The following is a 19,996-nucleotide window of genomic DNA, read 5'->3' as shown; positions in this document are numbered from 1 at the left end:
GCCCAATGGGAGCACTTTCTCCCTCCCCTATGTGGGGTACGGGAAGGAGGACATGGCACATGGTCTGGGGGAGGGGGCAGGACCAGCACTCAGTCAGGGGTGGGGGGGTAGGAGGCATGGCCTGCCACCCTATCTCTAAAATGTTCTCACCATCACTGGCTTAGGATATGATAGAAGTGCTTCCCTTCACAAGAAAGAGAATCAGAGGAATAGAAGAGTTAGGGAGGTGAAATTATGCTAAGATTTAAGTCTGGCAGATAGTAGGCATTTGATAAATGTTTGGTTGTTTGTTGTCCTTTATATTTGAAGAGGACAAAAATGACCTCCCTGGCGATGTCTTTTGACCTGAACATAAATTGGATTTAAACGAGGCAGAATCATTGGAAGTCCAATGGCAAGACAAATATCAAGATGACTGGCAATGATTTGGGATACAGTGGATAACCTTGTTTTTTTCACATCTAGCCAAGCTCCTAAGCACTCCATAGCTGTTTGACTTAATGACTTACTTGACATTATTATTTTCTTCTTGACTTAATACTGCTTCTTAAAAGAAAAAGAGATGAAAAAGTTCACAAAAGATAACCTCAGTTTCATAGAAGAGGCAGAGGAGGAGAGATTTGGGGATTAGAGAAAAGAACATTTGAAATAAAGAATGTGATAAGAGTTCAAAGGAGATGAATGAAAGAAGTCCAGTTGAGATTAGACACCTGGTGTCTTAATTGCCTTTAGCAGTATCCTATAGTTTAGAATCAGGAGCAGGGAGGAGAAAGGAAGGTCAAGAATGTCTAGTGTTTTAAGAATAGAAATCAGTGAAGTCATGGACCTTACAGATGAGAAGGAAATAAAGCCAAAAGAGGGCTGACAGACTGCTGATTATGAAAGACAGGCATATAGGAGAAGTAAGGAGAAAAGGTAGGACCTGAGTTTAGAATCTTTAAAATAGGACAGTTTTCATAGATGATGACAATGTTGAGAGCTAAGGTGGGGAAAACATGAGATCATGGTTTCATAGCTATAGAGCTGGAAAGAACCTTAGAAGTTATCAAACAATCATTTTATAGATGAGAAAACTGAGGTACATCCAGGTTAAGTAGTTTGGCTAGGGTTCACAGTATCAGTCAGAGGCAGAATTTGAATTCAAGACTTTCTTCCAGCAGGTACATCCATTGCACCATGAATTAAGATCCTTTTAAAAACCTAGGAAACAATAAGGGTATTAAATGTTACCCATGTAGGTGTCCAAGTACAAGTTGATATCAAAAGAAGTGATAAATAATATACTGTCCTCCCTAAAAAGATGAAGAGGAATCTGGGTCTCAGAGAGGTTCCTACAGTCACACAGGTAGCAAATAAGAGAAAATGTACTTTCCTCTATACTAGATTCTTCTAGGGCCATAGTACATATACATTAGCTACTCAAATGATTGTTAAATGAGTCATCCACCTAAGAGTAGAAGCTTAACTTTTCTCTTACCTTTTCCCACATCTTTCCTTTCATTATATACATATATGCCTCAAGAATAAGTCCTATGCATTTCACTTCCATACCCTCCCTCCCTTCTTCTGTTAGAGATCTACCACCCATTAAATACCTTCTCTCTCTCTGTCTCTCTCTCTCCTTCTCTCTCTGTCTCTCTCTGTCTCTCTCTGTCTCTCTCTGTCTCTCTCTGTCTCTCTCTCTCTCTCTCTCTCTCTCTCTCTCCGTCTCTCTCTGTCTCTCTCTCTCTGTCTCTCTCTCTCTCTCTCTCTCTCTCCTTCTCTCTCTCTCTCTCCCCCAGCACCCTTTTTATTTAAAATATTTTAAGAGTAATTGTACATTAGAATAGTGTTGTTAAGTAAATAAGTTAAGTAAAAATATTATAAAGGCTTCCTAAGCGGTCTCTCTGTTTCCATTCCCATCTATCTCCAGTCCAGCTTTTCCATAACTGTCCAGACGACAAAGATTTTACTACAATACTCCCCATATTTAAGCATTTTCAGTACATTTTATCCTAAAGCCTATAAAAGCCAAACTCCTTTGCCGAGCATTTAACATCCTCCATAAGCTGGCTCTAACCTGCCTTATTAGCATTATTTTATAGCGCTTAGAGATTACTGCAAAGAATGGTTGGGGCTACATCCAAGCCTGTGTTTTGAATTGGCCAAGTTTTATTGAATGTTTAGACTTACCTGTCAGTATACATCTCAAGCCTCACCTTCTCTGGAAACTGCCTAACTTGTGTGGCCATTTCTGCACTTGTACCCCTTTTAGAAACTGCCCACATATCGGCCACTCTTTGTCCCACTGTTTGAACACCATAAAGCCATATAAAACTGGCAGAGCCTTGGGTAGAGGGGGAAGGCAGCCATACCTCACCCCCCCCCACTCCCCCTTCTGCCAAGCCAACATTTGGAAATTAATTTTATTAATTCTTTCTATAAACCTTAGGTTTGGGGTTTGTTTTCGAACAACACCCCCATGCCTGAAATACACTTGCTTCTCTTCCCTAATAAACTACTTGGCCTTCCATGAAGCCTTTTTTTTTTCTTTAAATCAATTCCATGTATTGGTTCCAAGACATAAGAGTAGTAAGGGCTAGGCAATGGGGGTCAAGTGACTTGCCCAGGGTCCCACAACTAGAAAGTATCTCTTGTCTCTAGGACTGGCTCTCAATCCATTGAGCTACCCAGCTACCCCTATAAGGCAAGATATCTTCACTCTAACTTAGGGTTCTCTCATACCCTGAAATTTTCCAAGAGTACTTATGTCAGGATCTCTCTTTTGTCTTATCACACTGCTGGAGTCTGGAATTATACTGACCTATGTGCTACTTAGCAGGCTATAAATGCCCAGTAGGACAGAGGCAATGTGGTATTTTTTTCTTCTTTTCATATTTATATCTCTAGGGCATAGCAGAAAACCCTGCAAATACTGGCACATAATGTTTGCTGACCTGAACTGAGCTAAGTCAACCATTCTCCAATGTGACTATCAACATATATTTGCAAGCTATGATCAAGGCTACTGATCAGAGTTATGGCTATGGTTAAGGCTGTTACAGGTCAGGTTGAAGGCTGTAGTAAAATTGGTTTTCTCTATGGAACAACATAGGGAAAAATCAACCTTAGATTTTTATTTTTGGTCAAGGTAGCTCCAATGCTCTGATTAATTCAGCTTTATCAGTACAGATAATTGTAACTTTAAGGACCAGTTCTGTATGTTTAATATTGTCAATTTCCATTCAAAAGAATGCTAGAACTTTAAATAGCTATGACATATTTTTAAACAGGATGTGATTGAGAAGATTAAAGAGGTCTGAGTTGTTTGGCATATTAGTTAGATTTGACCATCAAACTGTTCCTCAATCTCTTATTTCTCAGCATCTTTTTTACTATCAAATAAATTCAGCAATTTTAATTGAAATATTCATTTACCTAAACATCTCATATCACAACAGTGAAGTGAAATGATCATTAATTAACTGAATTAGTTAAATATTGGGGAGTGGGTCAAAGAGAGTTCTAAATGGTCAAGAGCAACAAGTTCTCAAGGTTGGTTTGGTAAGGTCAACATTATTTTCACAATAATACTAAGACTTTTAATTCCTGAGAGGGTAAATACTGATAGACATAACTCACATAGACAAAAGCTCTCTGGGGTCCTCAATAACTTTTAAAAGCGTAAAGCAGTTCCGAGACTAGAAAGTTGTTATAAAGACATTTTTTTGGCTCTCCTCGTGTCTAGATTATAAACCTGGCAGGAACTTTCCAACTGTAACTTTTCTAGTATTGTTGTTTTAAGTCTTGGATTTTTACCTCTGAGGATTACTGTCACGTATGTCAAGGCTAATACAGTCTGAGACTCCAGAAGACTGGTATGTGTATTTGCTCTAGGAATCCAACTGAAGTCAGCACTCCAGTCCTATCGATTATTCCTTAGCAGACTTGCATGAGCTGGATTCAAAAGGCTTGATATATACTTAAGACAGAAGAGAATCCTATAATCTTTGATTTAGGGGAGAATCTAGTTTAACCACCTCATTTGCCAGATGAGAGAATTAATCTAAAATTTATTAACTTGAAAGATAAAGATTATCTTTGTTGTTTGCTTCATTTTTTAAATAAGACTTTATTGATCTTTGTTTTTTACATCAGCATAGTATACCAAATATCCCTTCCCCTCTCCCTCCTCCTCCCCAAGAGCCATCCAATATGATAGTATTTCTTTGAGAGGATATATCTTCATCTTTTCATGCGAGTCCTGCTTGATCTTTATAATTCTGTTACATTTACTTTGATTTTTGGTATATTATCATTCTTTTCCATTAAATTTATTGTAGTTAGCGTGTATATCGTTTTCTTGACTTGTCTTACTTTACTCGGTATCAGCTCATATAGCTCCTTCCATGTTTTTCTATATTCATCACACACATCATTTCTTACAGCAGAATAATATTCCATTACATTTGTGTACCACAACTGGTTTAGTCGTTCTCCAAACTATGGTTAATCTATTTTGTTTCCAATTCTTTGCTATTACACTAAATGCTGCTATAAATATTTTGGAGTATACGGGGACAACTTCTTATCAAAGGCTTTCTTGGAGTATAGGGCCAGTAATGAAGTCTCTGTCCAAAGGGTATGGACATCTTAGTCATTTAATTTACATATATTAAAAAAAAACAAATCATAAATCTGAAATAACTGAGTTTTATTCTAAACCAGACCTATAATTTTATGGATGTAGGAAATTTCGGATTTATGATGTGTTTTTTAGGGTGGCCCTGAACTCAGAGTGGCTTTACTAAGGCGTGCCTGCTGCACATGCTACAGCTTCTTAGAGTCATCAGTGAGAGTTGGGTGAAAGGTGGCTGAGCAGCCCTTGATAAGGACTCAGCAAGAAATGTTAGTTCTCCCTGAACATCCCCCCTTCACCTGCCTCTCAGGGTTGTGATAACAAAATGAGATAATATTTGAAAACCACTTTGTGAACTTTATAGGACTATTGTAGCAACACTATCAATTATTAACTAATAAATGTTTTTTTGTTGACTGACAATTTGATGAGCAGATAAAATTTAGTTTTTCCCCACTCCTACTCTTATAATGAATCCCTGTTTCCCAAGGGATTGCAAGGGAAGAGTTTTAGTATAGTTGTTTAAAAAAAAAAAAAGAAATAGAAAAGAGGCTATCAAAATACAAATGAGCTGGAATTTAATCATATAAATAGCGAATTCTCCAGATATTGATCCCACCAGATATGATTAGGTATATCATATTAGTCACTGGAAGAAGCAATTGAGAGTTCCAGCAGCATAATCTTTGTTTATCCAGTTAAAACACCAAATTCTACTGTTAGGCTGCTTAGCAGGACATGCAAAATTCCCTACACAGTAATTCTCTGCACAATAATTCAGTACAGAATGCATTCAAAACAGCACCTAATATCAATGCAATACCTGAAATTCTCAACTCCATATTTCTTCTCCAACTCTCCACCAGCTACCGTCTTCTTATCATGAAGAAATCTCTACCATAGATACTTCAGCCCCCACTTCCTCTTTAGCACTCCTCTTTCCCTTTTCCAGCTCCTTTTTATATATTTCTCCCTTTTAGAATGTAAACTCCTAGAGGGAAAGGAACTATTTGTATCTCCAATGACTAGTACTGTGTCTAGTACATAGTAGATACCGGAGAGGTGTCTGGCACAAACAAACATATCTAATAGATGCTTGTTTCTTTTCTTTTTTTGTATTCTTAGCATCTGGGTGGCACATCCCAAGTGCTAAGTATTCAAAGAAGAGAAGGGAAGGGAACAAGCACTTATTAAGGACCTACTGTTTACCAGACACAGTGCTAAGCACTTTATAAATATTACTTCATTTTAAAAAAAGGAAAAACAGTTCCTACCTTCAAGGGGTGTACATTCTAATGTATATAACAAGCTCTGAATGCTCCATGGGAGCTAAAAAATGAGACCCTTTAATTACAGTGAACTTTTTAATTTTCCTATATTTAGCTTTATGTACAAACTTACTCATAAAAAATAGAAATAGTTATTTGTATTATACTAATGTTAAGTATCCCACTTCACTTCATTCTGATTAAGTCTGAAAGGTTTTGCAAATGAAACACATATATATTCTATATCCTGGAAAATATTGATCACTAAATTGGAATTTTCTATAATACATAATATTCCAAAAAAGGAATGTAGCCCAGAAGGCTAGGTTTAAGGGTTAGACACATTAGACTCTGACACATACTAACTATAATAACCAAGACACTTAATTTCTTAGTGACCCAGGAAAATCACTAAGACTAAGTTTCGCACTAGAAGGGCTCCACACAGATAAATTCATATGACATGACCAAAATAGTACTAAAATATCATGTTTTTAAATGATTCCATGTTGAGACTAGATATTCACATTGCCTTGTGCTTAAAGTGTCATCAATAAATATTCACTGAATATTCAAGAAAACTATAGTTTATTGTTGTTTTTACCTTGCCAAAAAGAAAGTGGAGTGTGTGAGTATACATTTATATGAGATCACACATTTACAGAAAGAACAACCCAAAACCCTCAACCATGTAAATAACAAGATAAGAAAAGGTAAAAAACCCAACAAATTCTATGTATAATTAACCAAGCTAACTAATCTTGCTTGACTAACACAGATATAAAACATCTACTCTGAATCTAAGCCAAATCACTGGCTTTTGGGATCTCAGCCAAAACTGAATTCCTTAGCTGGATATCATAAAAATGACTTGTCTTCGATGTTTACAGTTTCAGTGGCTGTAGACTCAATTCCACACTGGGCACCTTGGCAGTTGCCCAGGGAAACAGATCTGAATCCACTATTATGCCAGAATGTACCATGTGCATTTGATTAGAGCTAGAGAAAGAAAAATGATAGCTACTGTACTACTACTGAAGAAATATTGTAACAGAGCTCATTGTCAGCTAATTGCAATGCATGCTGCTAGGTAAGAATTCATAAACCTATTGAAACAAAAGCCACCTTACCTTTGCAGATGGTTGCCTTGAAACTTTACTTTTTCTTCATTTGCTGAGATCAGGAAATTAATTGATTTACCTAGAGCCACAAAGGTGACTCCTTATTGAGCAGCAAAACTAGTGGTCCCCAAATCCACCCATCATTAATAAAATATATTGCCATATTGTTTTGCACTACAAGTTTCTGACAGTACTACCCACTCCCATCTCAATACCCTATTACCACTAGGATCAGATATAAACTCTCTGGCATTTAAATCTCCTCACAAACTGGCCTCTTCCCACAAATTATTTCCATCCACTGACCTTGTGATCCATTTTTATTGCCTAATTCATAGGTGGGCACTAAGATGATGCTCTCCCTCTCTGCCCGGACACTCCCTTTTTACAGGAGGCCCTCCACTCCCCCTTACCTTGAATGAATGAAAAAAAAAAGTTTATTGAGCAACTTAGTAAGTTGCTCAATAAAGTAAGCCAAACACAGAGGCTAAGAAGAAACAAAGACAAAAGGAAAAAAACAATCCTTTGTCCTCAAGGAGCTAAGGAATCAATCTGTTAAGACAACATAGATATTACTTAAAGGGGAATAGATGGCAGGAAGGGAGAGAGGTCTTCTAGTCTGGAAGACTACAGAGATGGTGGGCCAGAAGAGAAATGGATAAATCCTTTCTAGAAGCAAAGACAATAATGATTTGATTATGGCTCTACAGATGGAAGGGGGTGGGTTCAAGTATAAGTTCAATGGTGAGAAATGGTCAGGGAAGGAAGAGAATCATGGTTTGGGGCCACCATAGGCATACTAGCAGTCAAAGTGAGGTAATTCTACGATCAGGACTGTGGGGCCCCAGAGAAGGAGTTCCTGCATAAAAGAGTTAAATCCTCCAGTACTTGGTATTCCTAGAAATCTCAGATTTCCTGCCCGGGAGCTCAAGAGCAGCCTTCAATCAACATTAGGGGTTCTTGCCTTTTTGTTTTTTAATCATGTATCATTTTGACAGTCTGGTTGTCACTATAGGATCCCTTCTCCGAATGTTTTTAAATGCCCAAAACAAAATAGAGAATATAAAGGAAACCAAACATACTGAAATATAGTTATCAAAGTCTAGGGTATTCCAAAAGTTTTACTGAATTTTAATGTTCCATTATTAAAATGTAAATTCCTTAAATTCAGCAATTGTATCTCATTTTGCATTTTAAATCTTCAGTAGCATGCCCTAATACACACACACACACACACACACACACACACACACACACACACTCCACTTTAAAAGTATACAATTTAAGATTATTCACACAGTACCATCCACTGCAATCCATAAGACAGAGACTTGAGCACGCTTCTAAAAGTTAAAGATTAAAGGGAGCCATATTGCAAGAGTCCTAAATAAGGACTTGTAGCCTGATCAAAAGATGCTTTAGCATTTTATTTATAGTTATACAAATACCCTTCGATGTCATCAGTATAAGATTTTCAAATGGAGAAAATATAGGAGAAACAGATTTTAAAAGGCCACAGTCAAAATTAAAAAAAAGTTAAGAGTTGGAAAACTGTTTTACCAGAGTAAAGGTGAAAAATAAGAGAGGAAATGAAAAAATAAGACAAGAAACATAGGGAAAAGTTCAATGTACATATGATTAGAAGGATCAGATGGCTAGAAGTACATGGGTGATGATGCAAGGGTTTGGGGCTTGGAGTCATAAAGAGTTACATTCAAATACTGCCTTAAGCATTTTACTAGCTCTATTTGACACTGGGCAAGTCACAACCTCTCTGCCTCAGTTTCTTCATCAGCAAAATGAAAGAACTGGGCTCAATAGCCTCTAAGATCACTTAGCTCTAAATCTATGATTCTGTAGGTGGCTATTCTTTTTAGGATTCATGAGTAAAAGGATCAGAATCTTATCTCAAATATTCCAAACAGAAATGATATTAAAGAAGAAACATTACCATCTGCTTAGCCACTGTACCTTCCCATTTTTCTATTCCATTAGAATATGAACACCTTAAATCAGGAATTGTCTTATTTTTCTATTTGTTATCCTCATGGCTATGCACATAATAAAGTGTTTAATAAAAAGCTTTATTCATCCAAAATGAATAAAAATAAATAATTTTTAAAATAACCCTCAAATATTCCAAACTCCACCCAAGCAGATTTATTTTCTATTTTCTTTAAGATCCACTTGGACAATTTGGGTTCCTTCACATTTCTAAGATTTCTTAATACAGTTCTTATCAACCTCATGTCTAACCTAATCAAGCTCATATCTAACCTCTTATCAATTTCAAGTCTTTCGGCTCTTGCTGGAAATTCATTTTTCCTCTAAACAAAAGAAGCTTAATTAAGTCTAGATGGATAGAATATAGGATTTTTAAGGTCCTTTTTCTAAGCCTACAGGTTTCCTAAAACTTAAGCAGGTCCAGAGGGGAAAGTAGATTAAAGAATATATGAGAAATTAATAAAATTAGATTTCTTTATGTCTAGGGAAAAGATAAGGGTTGGCAGCTATAATCAAATTGCTGCCAGCTGGTCTAGCTTCACTAAACACAAAATGTAAGGAAATGGCCTTAAACTAGGCAAGAGAGTGAAATAAATACCATACATACACTTCGAGTCTAAAAAAGATAATTCAGCACTGCAATGGATAAAGCAGAGAAGCCTGGGAAATCAGTTTCTAGAGATGCTTCCCTTCTCTAAACTGAAACTTCCAAATTGGGTGTGTTCTGCCCAAGAGCCAAGAATTTGTTTTGTTTTAAACTGCCAAAGTGCTAACTACTGAAGGTTTTGGAGGAAGATTTATATCTATTAATTACAGGATCTCAATTTAGCCACAACATGTTACCATTAATACCAGAATATTGCATTTAAAAGCCATTTATTTTTGGCATTTAAGGTAACCTAGGATTATTCACGCAGTACAATTCAACCTAATTCATTGGAGACAAATAGAGACTTGATCAAGTTTGTAGAAGTTAAATGAAAAAAAGCTACATGTTCTCAAAACTAAATGCTCATGCAAAATTAATTCTATCCCTCCTAGCCCCTTCTTTGTCTATTAGAATTTTGGGAACTGAGAGTTCCCAAATAATCAAGAAGGACCTTTTCTCCTCAAGTGCTTACTCATTCCAAAAGTAGCACAAGATAAAGCCAATTCAATGACTTTTTGAGAGTTCATATGATCAAAGCACTTTCTTGAGAATAACTTAAACCAGCCTGGAAGCCTCAAATGATGCATTTGTGTAAGGATATGACACATATTATTTGGAGAAACTCTACATCAATGATATTACTCCTGGCAGTAAGAACTGGATTGTTTATCCAGGTTAGGAAACAGAAGTTTGGAGATAGCATTGTCTTATCAATGCCTACAACAGCCTATATCTACATATCCCAAGAAAAAATAGCAAACAATTTCCCCCTCCCATTAGAATTCATTCTTTCTTAATGGCCAACAAAGTGGTCAAGTTCAGATTGGAAAGGCTACTAATAAGCACAGAAACAAAATCCACAGAAGTCTACCCTAATTTTTTTTAAATTTCCAAAAGTGCTTTTTAATTTAATTGTTCTCTAAGAGTAATTCAAGGTGAAATGGTGAAGGTTGGCCTAGGACTGTTTAGTTCACACAAGAATCCCTTTGGGGAAGGGAAGCTACTTCCTTTGTGTCCTCAAATACACCACCTTCTGGAGCTGTTCCAGTTATGGCTATTTGTGATCAACCCAGTTAATAAGTGGATTTTCTAAAAATAGTAGTGGGAAACACTAGGAAAGCTCTTGCCTTTTCTTGCGTTTTCCAAGAACTCAGTATCCATCTCTGCAGTTGTTTAAGGGGAAAGTTTGGCAATAGTAAAATGTGAATTAGAATGGGTCTACAGTTCAGTAATAGATATTAGATCTAAATAAATACACATATACATATGAACATGAATGTATATACATAGAAATACATATATCCATTCTTGTGAGTTAGCGACATTCTACTTGGTGAGTTATCATGAGAAATCTAAGTAGTCGTTGACTATTGCTGAGCAAGAGAACTCCTGGTTTTAGAAATTACAATTCCTGTGGAAAATAAATCCTCCTTCCCTGAGATTTATACAGCAAAGTAAAAGGAGAAAGTGGTGACCAATATTTGTCTTGGAGATTTCCTACATTCCTGAAAAAGGAGGGAGCAGTTTGGGAAATGAATACAGGGAGGGTCTTTGAGTAGGGGCCACACTTGAAGTTAGGGGGCGCCATACTGCTGCACTTTGGGAGAAATTACAACCCGGAGAGATTTTCCCCAAAGCCTCCTCAATTAAGCCCCTAAAGACAGTTTTCCAACAAGTTCAACTGCCAAGGTCAATTCAGCCCAGGTAACTTATGGAAGGGCTCCCTTAAAATTTCAACAATCCCAATTTCTTCAGCAATTGAAGTCTGAACAATACTGCTGCTTTGCAGAAATATTGGACAAACTTCTTTTTTGATGGCCTTTGCTTCCTCACAAGATACATTAAAACTAAGAAAAGTATGTTCATGGGCTCATATATGAATGAGAACAGCAAGAGACCTAAAACAGATCTAGCAGATTCTGTTTTTTGTTGGATTAGATTTCCATGCCTAGGTATTCACAGAAGGAAATGTACTCTCCATACTGGAGATTGAAGGAAATAAGGAAAGGACAATCAAGACAAACAAATAGGCAAAGTTAGTGAAAATTCCTAGGGAAAAAAATGGATTTCTTTCTATCAAAATTTACTAAATGAAGAGGTTGATAGCCAGCTCTGCCCTCAAAAAGCTAAAAGGTTTCTTTCTATGACCAAATCTCAATCAGATCTTCTGATACAGCTTTTTTTTTTTTAAGTCAAGGCATGACAATATGTACATGTTTTCATTTGTTTGGGGATATTTTTCCTTACTTTAAAAAAATGTACAATTGGAGTATGAATTAGGATATGAAGAACAATGGACTAGGATAGCAGATGAGAATTTAGACAAAAGTAGGCTTTTTTGTGAAAAGTTTCCTAAATCCCATTTCTTAGATTGGACAACAGTATCAAATTTCCTAACTTCAACTTTTATTTATTTGACAAACAAACATCTATTTTTGCTATTTGCAAATCATAAAGGGAGTGGGGGTTGGTTTTGTAATGAAAGCATGAAGGGAACCAGAGAAGTATGAGTGAGCCATCCAGTAAAGATTTTACAATCCACTTACTTTTTGGATGGGTTACACTTAATCAAGTTATTTCAATCATAGGATGATATCCCACCAACATGGAATAAAACCATGAAATCCTGTGTACAATTTTTTTTTTGCCCTGAGTATGTTTCAAACTCTTTCCAATGAAATCTCTTCCATAAAACTTTTAGGATTGAAAAGTTAGGACTTACAAAGGAGTAGTCCAGTGGAAAGGACATTTGATTTTAATTGGGACTTGGGTTCCAATCTTAGCTCTGCTCACTTTTTTAAAAATCTTTTTTGACATATGCCCAATGCTTAGTAAATTGCAGGCACTTAATAAAATGCTTGTTGATTTAAGTAGTAATTAAGAGTAACTTGGGCAAGTCACTGTGTCCTCTCTATAAAACAGAGCTTATGGGAGATGGTGTCTAGCTAGGTTCCTTCTAATTCTAAATATATAGGTGAGACATACTGCTAATCATAAGAAGCTAGAACTGTAAGAGATCAATGCGGTAGAAAATCTGGGAAAAACCTGGAGAGATTTGAGGGATGATGGGTATCCTTCTTAGCTATTTATTCACCACCACTATAAATTATATTTTTTGGGGGGATGGAAGGAGGGCAGCAAGAAACATTCATTTATTTCAAACTCTCTACTACCTTAACTTAAAGAACTTTAGGCATCTTTAGAGTCCTTCAAAATAGGACCAATAAGTCTAGTACCTAAATTAATTAAAATGACTTGCCAAGTGCTTAATATATGCCTATTGACAGACTTCAAAAATTCTGTGATGCAATCTCCCCCAATTAAAAGCAAATGTTTAGGGACTGGTTTTGTTTTAAAGAGTTTGAACTACTCTTAAATAATTCTTTTAGTTTCCCTGGGATACAGAAAATATATAGTGTGTCCTGATTCTTCCCTGCACCCCCGTCCCCAAGGAGATAATATTTATAAAGCACTTAGCACAATGGCTGGCACATAGTAGGTGCTTAAATAAATACTTGTTCCTTTCTGCCACCCTCCTTCACTTCTTCAAGGACTCAACAACATGTCTGTGCCACTTGTCCTCCATTTTTTTTGTCTTAACAGCACTCATCTCAGTTCATGGGCCAAATGGGACAGCAGTGGCTCCTTTTATCTCAAGATCAATCTTGAATTGTGAAATACTCTTATTTTTCCCCTAAATGGGACATAGGCGACTAACTGTTCTTGTAGCTTTTGGCCAGCTTGCTTTCCTCTGTGCACCTCAGGCTTTTAAATGTTACTCATGCTCTCCTCTACCACTTCACTTTGCTTATTATAAAAGAAAATGGAGTCACTTGGAACAGCTGCCGGAAACATTGGCTGGCCCAACAAACACCTGAAGACAGATGGCACGTGGTCACTCCATGTCTGTGGATGAATAATGTAGGTACAACAGTTAAGGTAACTTCTCACCTTTGCAGAGATGCTGCCAGTATGCTCTATAAACATTTCTAAGAAATCACCATCAAGGAGGTCTCTTGAAGGATAAGTGAACCAAAACCTCTTTTCCTTCCAACAATACTTGACTACTCTCTCATGATCAATTAATTAATTGTTTGGGTGGATTTCACCATTTATTTACTGCTACAAAAGGGCCTAATGGTAGCAAGAAAGGATCTTGACAACCACCAAATTAGTTCAACTGTGTCTTGGGGTCAATGGGCCAAACGCACAGACTGAAATGGGGGAGGGGAGGAACTTCCGTGAGTCCAACAAACTGCCATCTTAAGAAAGACAAACAAAACAATTGTGGGTCCTCAAAGACTGTATCTGGAGGGATACTTTAACAACAGATATAGGGACTATAGGAGAACTAAAAAAAAAAGTTACTCGTATTCCAAATAATTAAGATACTCCTAATGGTAACCTCTCTTCTTAATTGATCTCCAGGTTCTCCTGATCAAACTATCACCCAACACCCAGAAACAAGAGTTGATGATTCTTTTAACAGCAACTAAAGACATTAATTCGAAGGCAATGTTGCTGATCACAGTTTTAGAACAGGAAGGGATCTCTGTTGACATCTAGTAAAACACCTTCATTTTATATGTAAGGAAATTGAAGCTCAGAGGAGGGGAATGACTTGCCCAAGGTCACACAAGTGCTAATGGCAAAAGCTAGGATTAGGTTCCCAAATCCAGGGCTCATTCCACTGCGCCGTAATATCAGCAGGATTAATTCTTAAAATAAGTGCCAGTAGCCTTGGTCCAAGATTTTAACTCAAATCAGTTTTGTTTTAACCCAAACTGGTATTCTTTGTCTTATAATTTAAGAGGAAAGTTTCTTGCAGTGAGTGGAGTGCTTAACTTTGGGATCCGTCGGAGCGCCGCTTATCCCAGTCCCCAATTGAAAGCAACAGCGCCCTTACCTTGGACCTTTCTTTGACATAGTATTTGCCCAGGCGGCTTCCACAGTACAAAACCAGTCGGTCGATCAGGGACAGGAGGAAGTTGATGGCTTCGCAGCCTTCCTCGTTGCCCCCGATCCAGGTTATCTGGTCTCCCCGCAAATGCCTCTTGGATATCCCGGAGCGGGGTCCAGCCAGCTGCCCGTCCTGCAGGTCGCCGTTACAATGCAGTTGCTTCACGCGCTCCAGAACGCAGTCGCCCACTACGTCCCCCAGGAAATTGTCCAGGTAGCAGAAGCCGATATCATGCAGGCAGGGCACTATGTACTCAAGGGCGATCTTCTCCAGATCCAGGTGCATGATGTGACCCAGGGGCATCGCGGTTCCCGAGGGGAGAGGAGCCGCGGGGGCCCCAGCGTGCGTGGCTGGAGGCGGCGTGTGCACTACTAGAGGAGACAGATACCCTGAGTGGGGGCCCCGGGGACCCAGGGCTCCAGTCCCTAGAAGTCGGTGGGCGGCGCCACACTAGCAGCTGCGAGAGGGACTCCAACGTCCCAGGGGATGCCGCCCACAACTCCTGGAGTGTAGTCTACTTAACAAAAGCACGGTCCGCGCTTCTGTGGAGTTTGCGCGCGGGGCTCATTGACCCACCACTGGACTGGCCCAACGTAGAGAGTTGAACGGAGACCGTTTGGGAGCGCGAGCGCAAGCCTCTTTGGCCGACGCAGGGACCTAGGCGCAGAGTATCCGCTCCCGCCCAGCCCCGCCCCTTACCGGGCCACCCAAACTCCGCCGGACGTCACCAAGTCCCGCCCATAACTGGGCAACACTCACTTCTAGGGACGTCAGGAGGCCCCGCCCCTGGCTGAAGAAAGTGGAGCGGGCAGCTCGGTAGAGGACCCCGCCCCCTTGCTCCCTTTTAAAAAAGAGGATGGCTCGTTTCCCTTAGGGAGAACTCGCTTTATTTTTATTTTTATTTTTTTTCATCATTTCGTTTTTTTTCTTTTATTTAGGTTTAGGAGGAGAGCTAACCATCTGCTTGTCTGGCCAATTTGACAGAGAAAAGCCAAATTTCAAAATGCCATTGATTTGCTTGTTTTTGTGTTGCCATACATTTTTCATATACTTGAGTCACTTAATCCAAACTCGGCGAAACTTATCTTATACCAAGTCCTGCAACCATATTCAATCCTAGCGTAATGCCTACCAGGATTTAAAAAAACTAATCGAGTAGGTGCCCCAGTTGACAGAGAGGTTTGAGCTGATGATGAAATCATGTCTTAGATGCCGAAGTATCCCTGGGCAAGTCTATAACTTTCAGTTTACTCATCTGTAAAGTGTGGACAATAATAGCATCTACCTTCCAAGGTTGTTGTAAGGATTAAATGAGATAATATTTTGTAAGGGGTTTTGCTAGACTAAAAGTACTATACAAATATGAGAGATTTAAAAATCATGTCTTCTATTAGATAGCATAAATTAATAAATGCATTGACTAAGATTCCCAAGGCAAGCTACCTTCCTCCTCAGAGGTATTGTACACAGGGTGCAAATTCAGACACATGTTTTGGAGGTATCCAGTTGGGGTGATTGTTTTACTTGACTAAGCATATTTGTTACAGGGATTTTATTCCCTTCCCCCTCCCTTTCTTTGGTTGGGGGATATGGGAAGGAGAGAAAAAAAATGTATGATCATTTAAAAAATAAACATTTTAAACTAAAACAAGAATGAGAAAGAAGGAAGTTGAAGAAAGGAAGGGAAAGAGAGAGGAAAGAAGGGAGGAGAGAGGGAGGGAAGGAGAAAGGAAAGAAGGAAGGAATAAGAGAGGAAGGAAGAAAGGAAGTCTCAGTCCCTTCAATAATAATCTGCATGTTTATTGACTACCCATTATTTGCAAGATGTGCTGGGTGGCCAGAGGGTTTGGGCCAGAAAAATGTTTGCCTTGGCATATGTGTCAGTGTAATTACTCCAACTCCTGCTTTGTTGTTAATGTGGCTATATCTTAATAGTACAATGAACTACACCCTATACCCTAGGGATGGGCTTAACCAAACAAGTAAAATTTCAGTTATCTATAGATTAAACAGTCTAGTTTAATTCATTATACATTCTCCTTCCTTTTCTACACTAGTGACCAGATGTGAAAGGGGACAAAAAAAAATCATAACTTACATAATTATTTTGCTATAATATCTGTATAAAAGACATCTATATTTACTCTTTTTCTATTCGAATTACCAGGAAAAAAATTATAGTTTTAAAAAGTACAATTAGAAGACAGAGAGCTGGATGTAGAGTCAGGAATTGACTCTACCTGAGTAAAAAATCTAGACTCAGACACTACCTATATAACCCCACCCCCCACCCCGGGAAGCCACTTAACCTCTGCTTGCCTCAGTTTCTTTATAAAAACAGAATAATAATAGCACGTACTTCCCAGGGTGGTTGTGAGGATAAAAATGATATAATACTTGTAAAGTGTTTTGTAACCCTAAAGCATTACATAAAGGCTGACTATTATGGAAATTACGGAGTCAGGAAGACCTAAATATGAGTCCCTCCTGGAATATCTACTACCTATATGGCCTTTGTAAACCTTAAAATTTCTTAGACTTAAAAATGTTGGAAATTTCACCATTGGGAAATTTCATACTTGAAAAATTTCCTACTGATAGTCTATTGGAATGTGAACCCCCCTTTGGCATGGGAGGGTCTTTCTCCTCCCTACTTAAGATTACTTTAGGACAAAAACCTTTTGCTGAACAATGGAAAGGGCTTTGACCTATGCTTAAGCATAGAACAGGAAGTTCTTTGAGTCATGATTGATTTTAGAATTGATACAATAGAGATACTTGGAATGACAGAACCAGGTCTTGGAACTTCCAATCTCCACCCTGCTCAGGGTAACAGGATTTAGGAAGGGCTGCAACAAAGGATCAAGATTTAATTATTTGAGAATATGACCTTCAACAGACATGTGCAAAGCCACAGACCTCTGGGCGGTCCTGGGTTAAGCTAGAGCCACCATTGGCACAGGGAAGACATGGACAGTGATTGGTAGATGTGAGAACTGAGGGGAGGGAACTTGGATGGTTTCCTTAAAGGTAACGGGGTCTGAGGACTAGGGAGGTGGTTGGAGAGGTTTTGCTCTGAGAGGTTGTGCTCTGAGAAGCTTGCTCTGAAGGAAGCTGGAGGTGGAGGCCCTTGAGACTGTTTCTCCATTTTGGTCACATGAGTGATAGGGACTGATCTCTTTTCTTTGCCTCAGCTATCTAAGGGCTTGGGCCTTTTGGCCCAGCCTAAACAGAGGGGGTATTTAAGCCCTATTCCCCCCCCCCCTCTCTCTCTCTCTCTCTCTAATACCTTTCTTCCTCCTGTTTGTAATTAAACTCCATAAAAGGTTGACTGCTGACTTGAGTTTTCATTAAGGAATTACATAGCTGAATTCCTTGGCGACCTTAAATTAATATATATCAGTCTTTTAAAGTGATTTCCTTGTCACACCTTGGAATTGTCACTTAATCTCTAAGCTTCCATTTCCTTATTTGTATCCTGGGGTTGTATCTTTCAGAGAGTTTGTATCTTTCAGAGAGTTGTTAAGAATTAAGTTTTATGGACAGCTGAGTGGCTCAGTGGATAGAGAACCAGGCCTAGAGTTTGGAGGATCTGTGTTCAAATTTAGCCTTAAGATACTTCCTAGCTTTGTAACCCTGGGTAAGTCACTTGCACCAGATTGCATAATCCTTCCCTTTCTGACAGAGTTGTTACTAAAACAAAAGGTAAGTTTAAAAAAAAATTATTTCTGCATATATACATATATATGAGTATTCCATGTTTAAATGCCACATATATATCTATAAATGATATATGATACCATAAAGTACTTTGTAAATTTTAAAGCATTATGTAAATGTTATTTATGGATCTATTTTAATATATGTGATATATATTAAACATATGAATACTCATTCCTTTATTGTATACCATTTTTTCATTTGCTGGAAGAAAGATGATGACAGAAAAAAGAATGAGACCAAACATCAAAACTTGAAACTCAACAGGAGAAACATTCCCTGTACCTCCTTTAAGGGGAATGAAAAATGGTTCTATTTACTTTAAAGGAAATGGGGAGTGGGAATTGGTAGCGGTAAAAGAAAGCAAATACAACAGAAGCCTGGAACTTGGTTGTGAGAGGGAATGATTAATGATACAGTCTTTAAATAAATTGTGGAAAAGATGCAGCAGGACAGGGAGCCGAGTACAAATTCTGTTTCTGACATATACTGACTATGTGACTTTGGCTCCGTTGCTTAAATACTTAGTGGTCTAGGTCCGTGGGTCAAATTCAGATAGAAACAGGGTAACTAATCCATACATAACGATCCTTGCAGGCTGTGTATTGATTAAGTTTTAAAATGTAATATTATCTCTGTTTGTTGTATTTGGGGGTGGCTGGGTAGCCCAGTAGATAGAATACCATAGTCTAGAGTCAGGAAATCTCATCTTCCTGAGTTCAAATCTGGCCTCAGACACTTATTAGCTATTTGACCCTGGGCAAGTTACTTAATGCTGGTTACTTTAGTTTCCTCATCTGTCAAAGGAGCTGGAGAAGCAAATGGCAAATCACTCTAGCATCTTTGCCAAGAAAATCACAAAAGGAGCCATGAAGAGTTAGACAAGACTGAAATGACTAAACAACAAAAAGTTGTACTTTATTTTGTTGAATATTCTCCAATTACATTTTAATCTGGTTCTAGCCTAAATTTGGGAGTGTTGCATATGGTATTGTTGAGTTCATTGAAACAACTAACAATGGTCTCTCAGCTCCAAACTTTAGACATGTTCCAGAAAGCCTATACTTTATTGCTCCAAATAAAGAAACAAGCTCCTGCAACCCAAAGGGGAAACTAACCTCAAAAGTTCTTCTGATCTTCTCATCAGAAATACAAGTCAGACCTTCCCAACATGGGACTGAGCAACATTTTAAATGCCTAGTTATTACTCTCTGTGGGACTTCTGTGTTTTGTTATTCAGTCATTTTCCAGTCATGTCCAACTCTTTGTGATCCCACTTTGGGTTTTTCTTGGCAAAGATACTGGAATGGTTTGCCATTTCCTTCTCCAGTTCATTTGACAGATGAAGAAACTGAGGCAAGCAGGTTTAAGTAATTTGCCCAGGGTAATAATGTAGCCACTCTGTGGCCACATTTGAACTTACTTCAGACTTCAGGTCTGGCACTCTATCCACTGCGCCTCCTAGCTGTCTTGGGAGCCTTGTACTTGTCCACTAAAACATTGTAGTCCTAGTTATTACTGCAAAATATTAGTTTCTGAGATTAGTTTCATAGTGGATTAAAGAACAAGATAAAATGTCCCCAAAGTGTTGCATCTGAGAGGAAACAAAAAGAGAAAGGGGGAGGGGGGCAGGAGTAGTGCAGAGGTAAGGTATTA

General features: G+C 38.3%; 1 protein-coding gene across 1 annotated transcript in view; it reads right to left on the bottom strand.

The window, feature by feature from the left end:
* EGLN3 (egl-9 family hypoxia inducible factor 3) overlaps positions 1-15,341 on the bottom strand; it is a 44,145-nt gene extending 28,804 nt beyond the window's left edge. The window contains exon 1 of the mRNA XM_007472504.3: positions 14,567-15,341. Coding sequence (XP_007472566.1) covers positions 14,567-14,923 — 357 coding nt within the window. The 5' untranslated portion in view covers positions 14,924-15,341. The remainder of the gene's footprint in view (positions 1-14,566) is intronic.
* Between the last annotated feature and the right edge of the window lie 4,655 nt (positions 15,342-19,996).

Source organism: Monodelphis domestica, chromosome 1, assembly GCF_027887165.1.
Source record: "Monodelphis domestica isolate mMonDom1 chromosome 1, mMonDom1.pri, whole genome shotgun sequence".
Lineage (NCBI taxonomy): Eukaryota > Metazoa > Chordata > Mammalia > Didelphimorphia > Didelphidae > Monodelphis > Monodelphis domestica.
The sequence above is the reverse complement of the archived record's forward strand: the minus strand, read 5'-3'. Positions and strand labels throughout refer to the sequence as shown.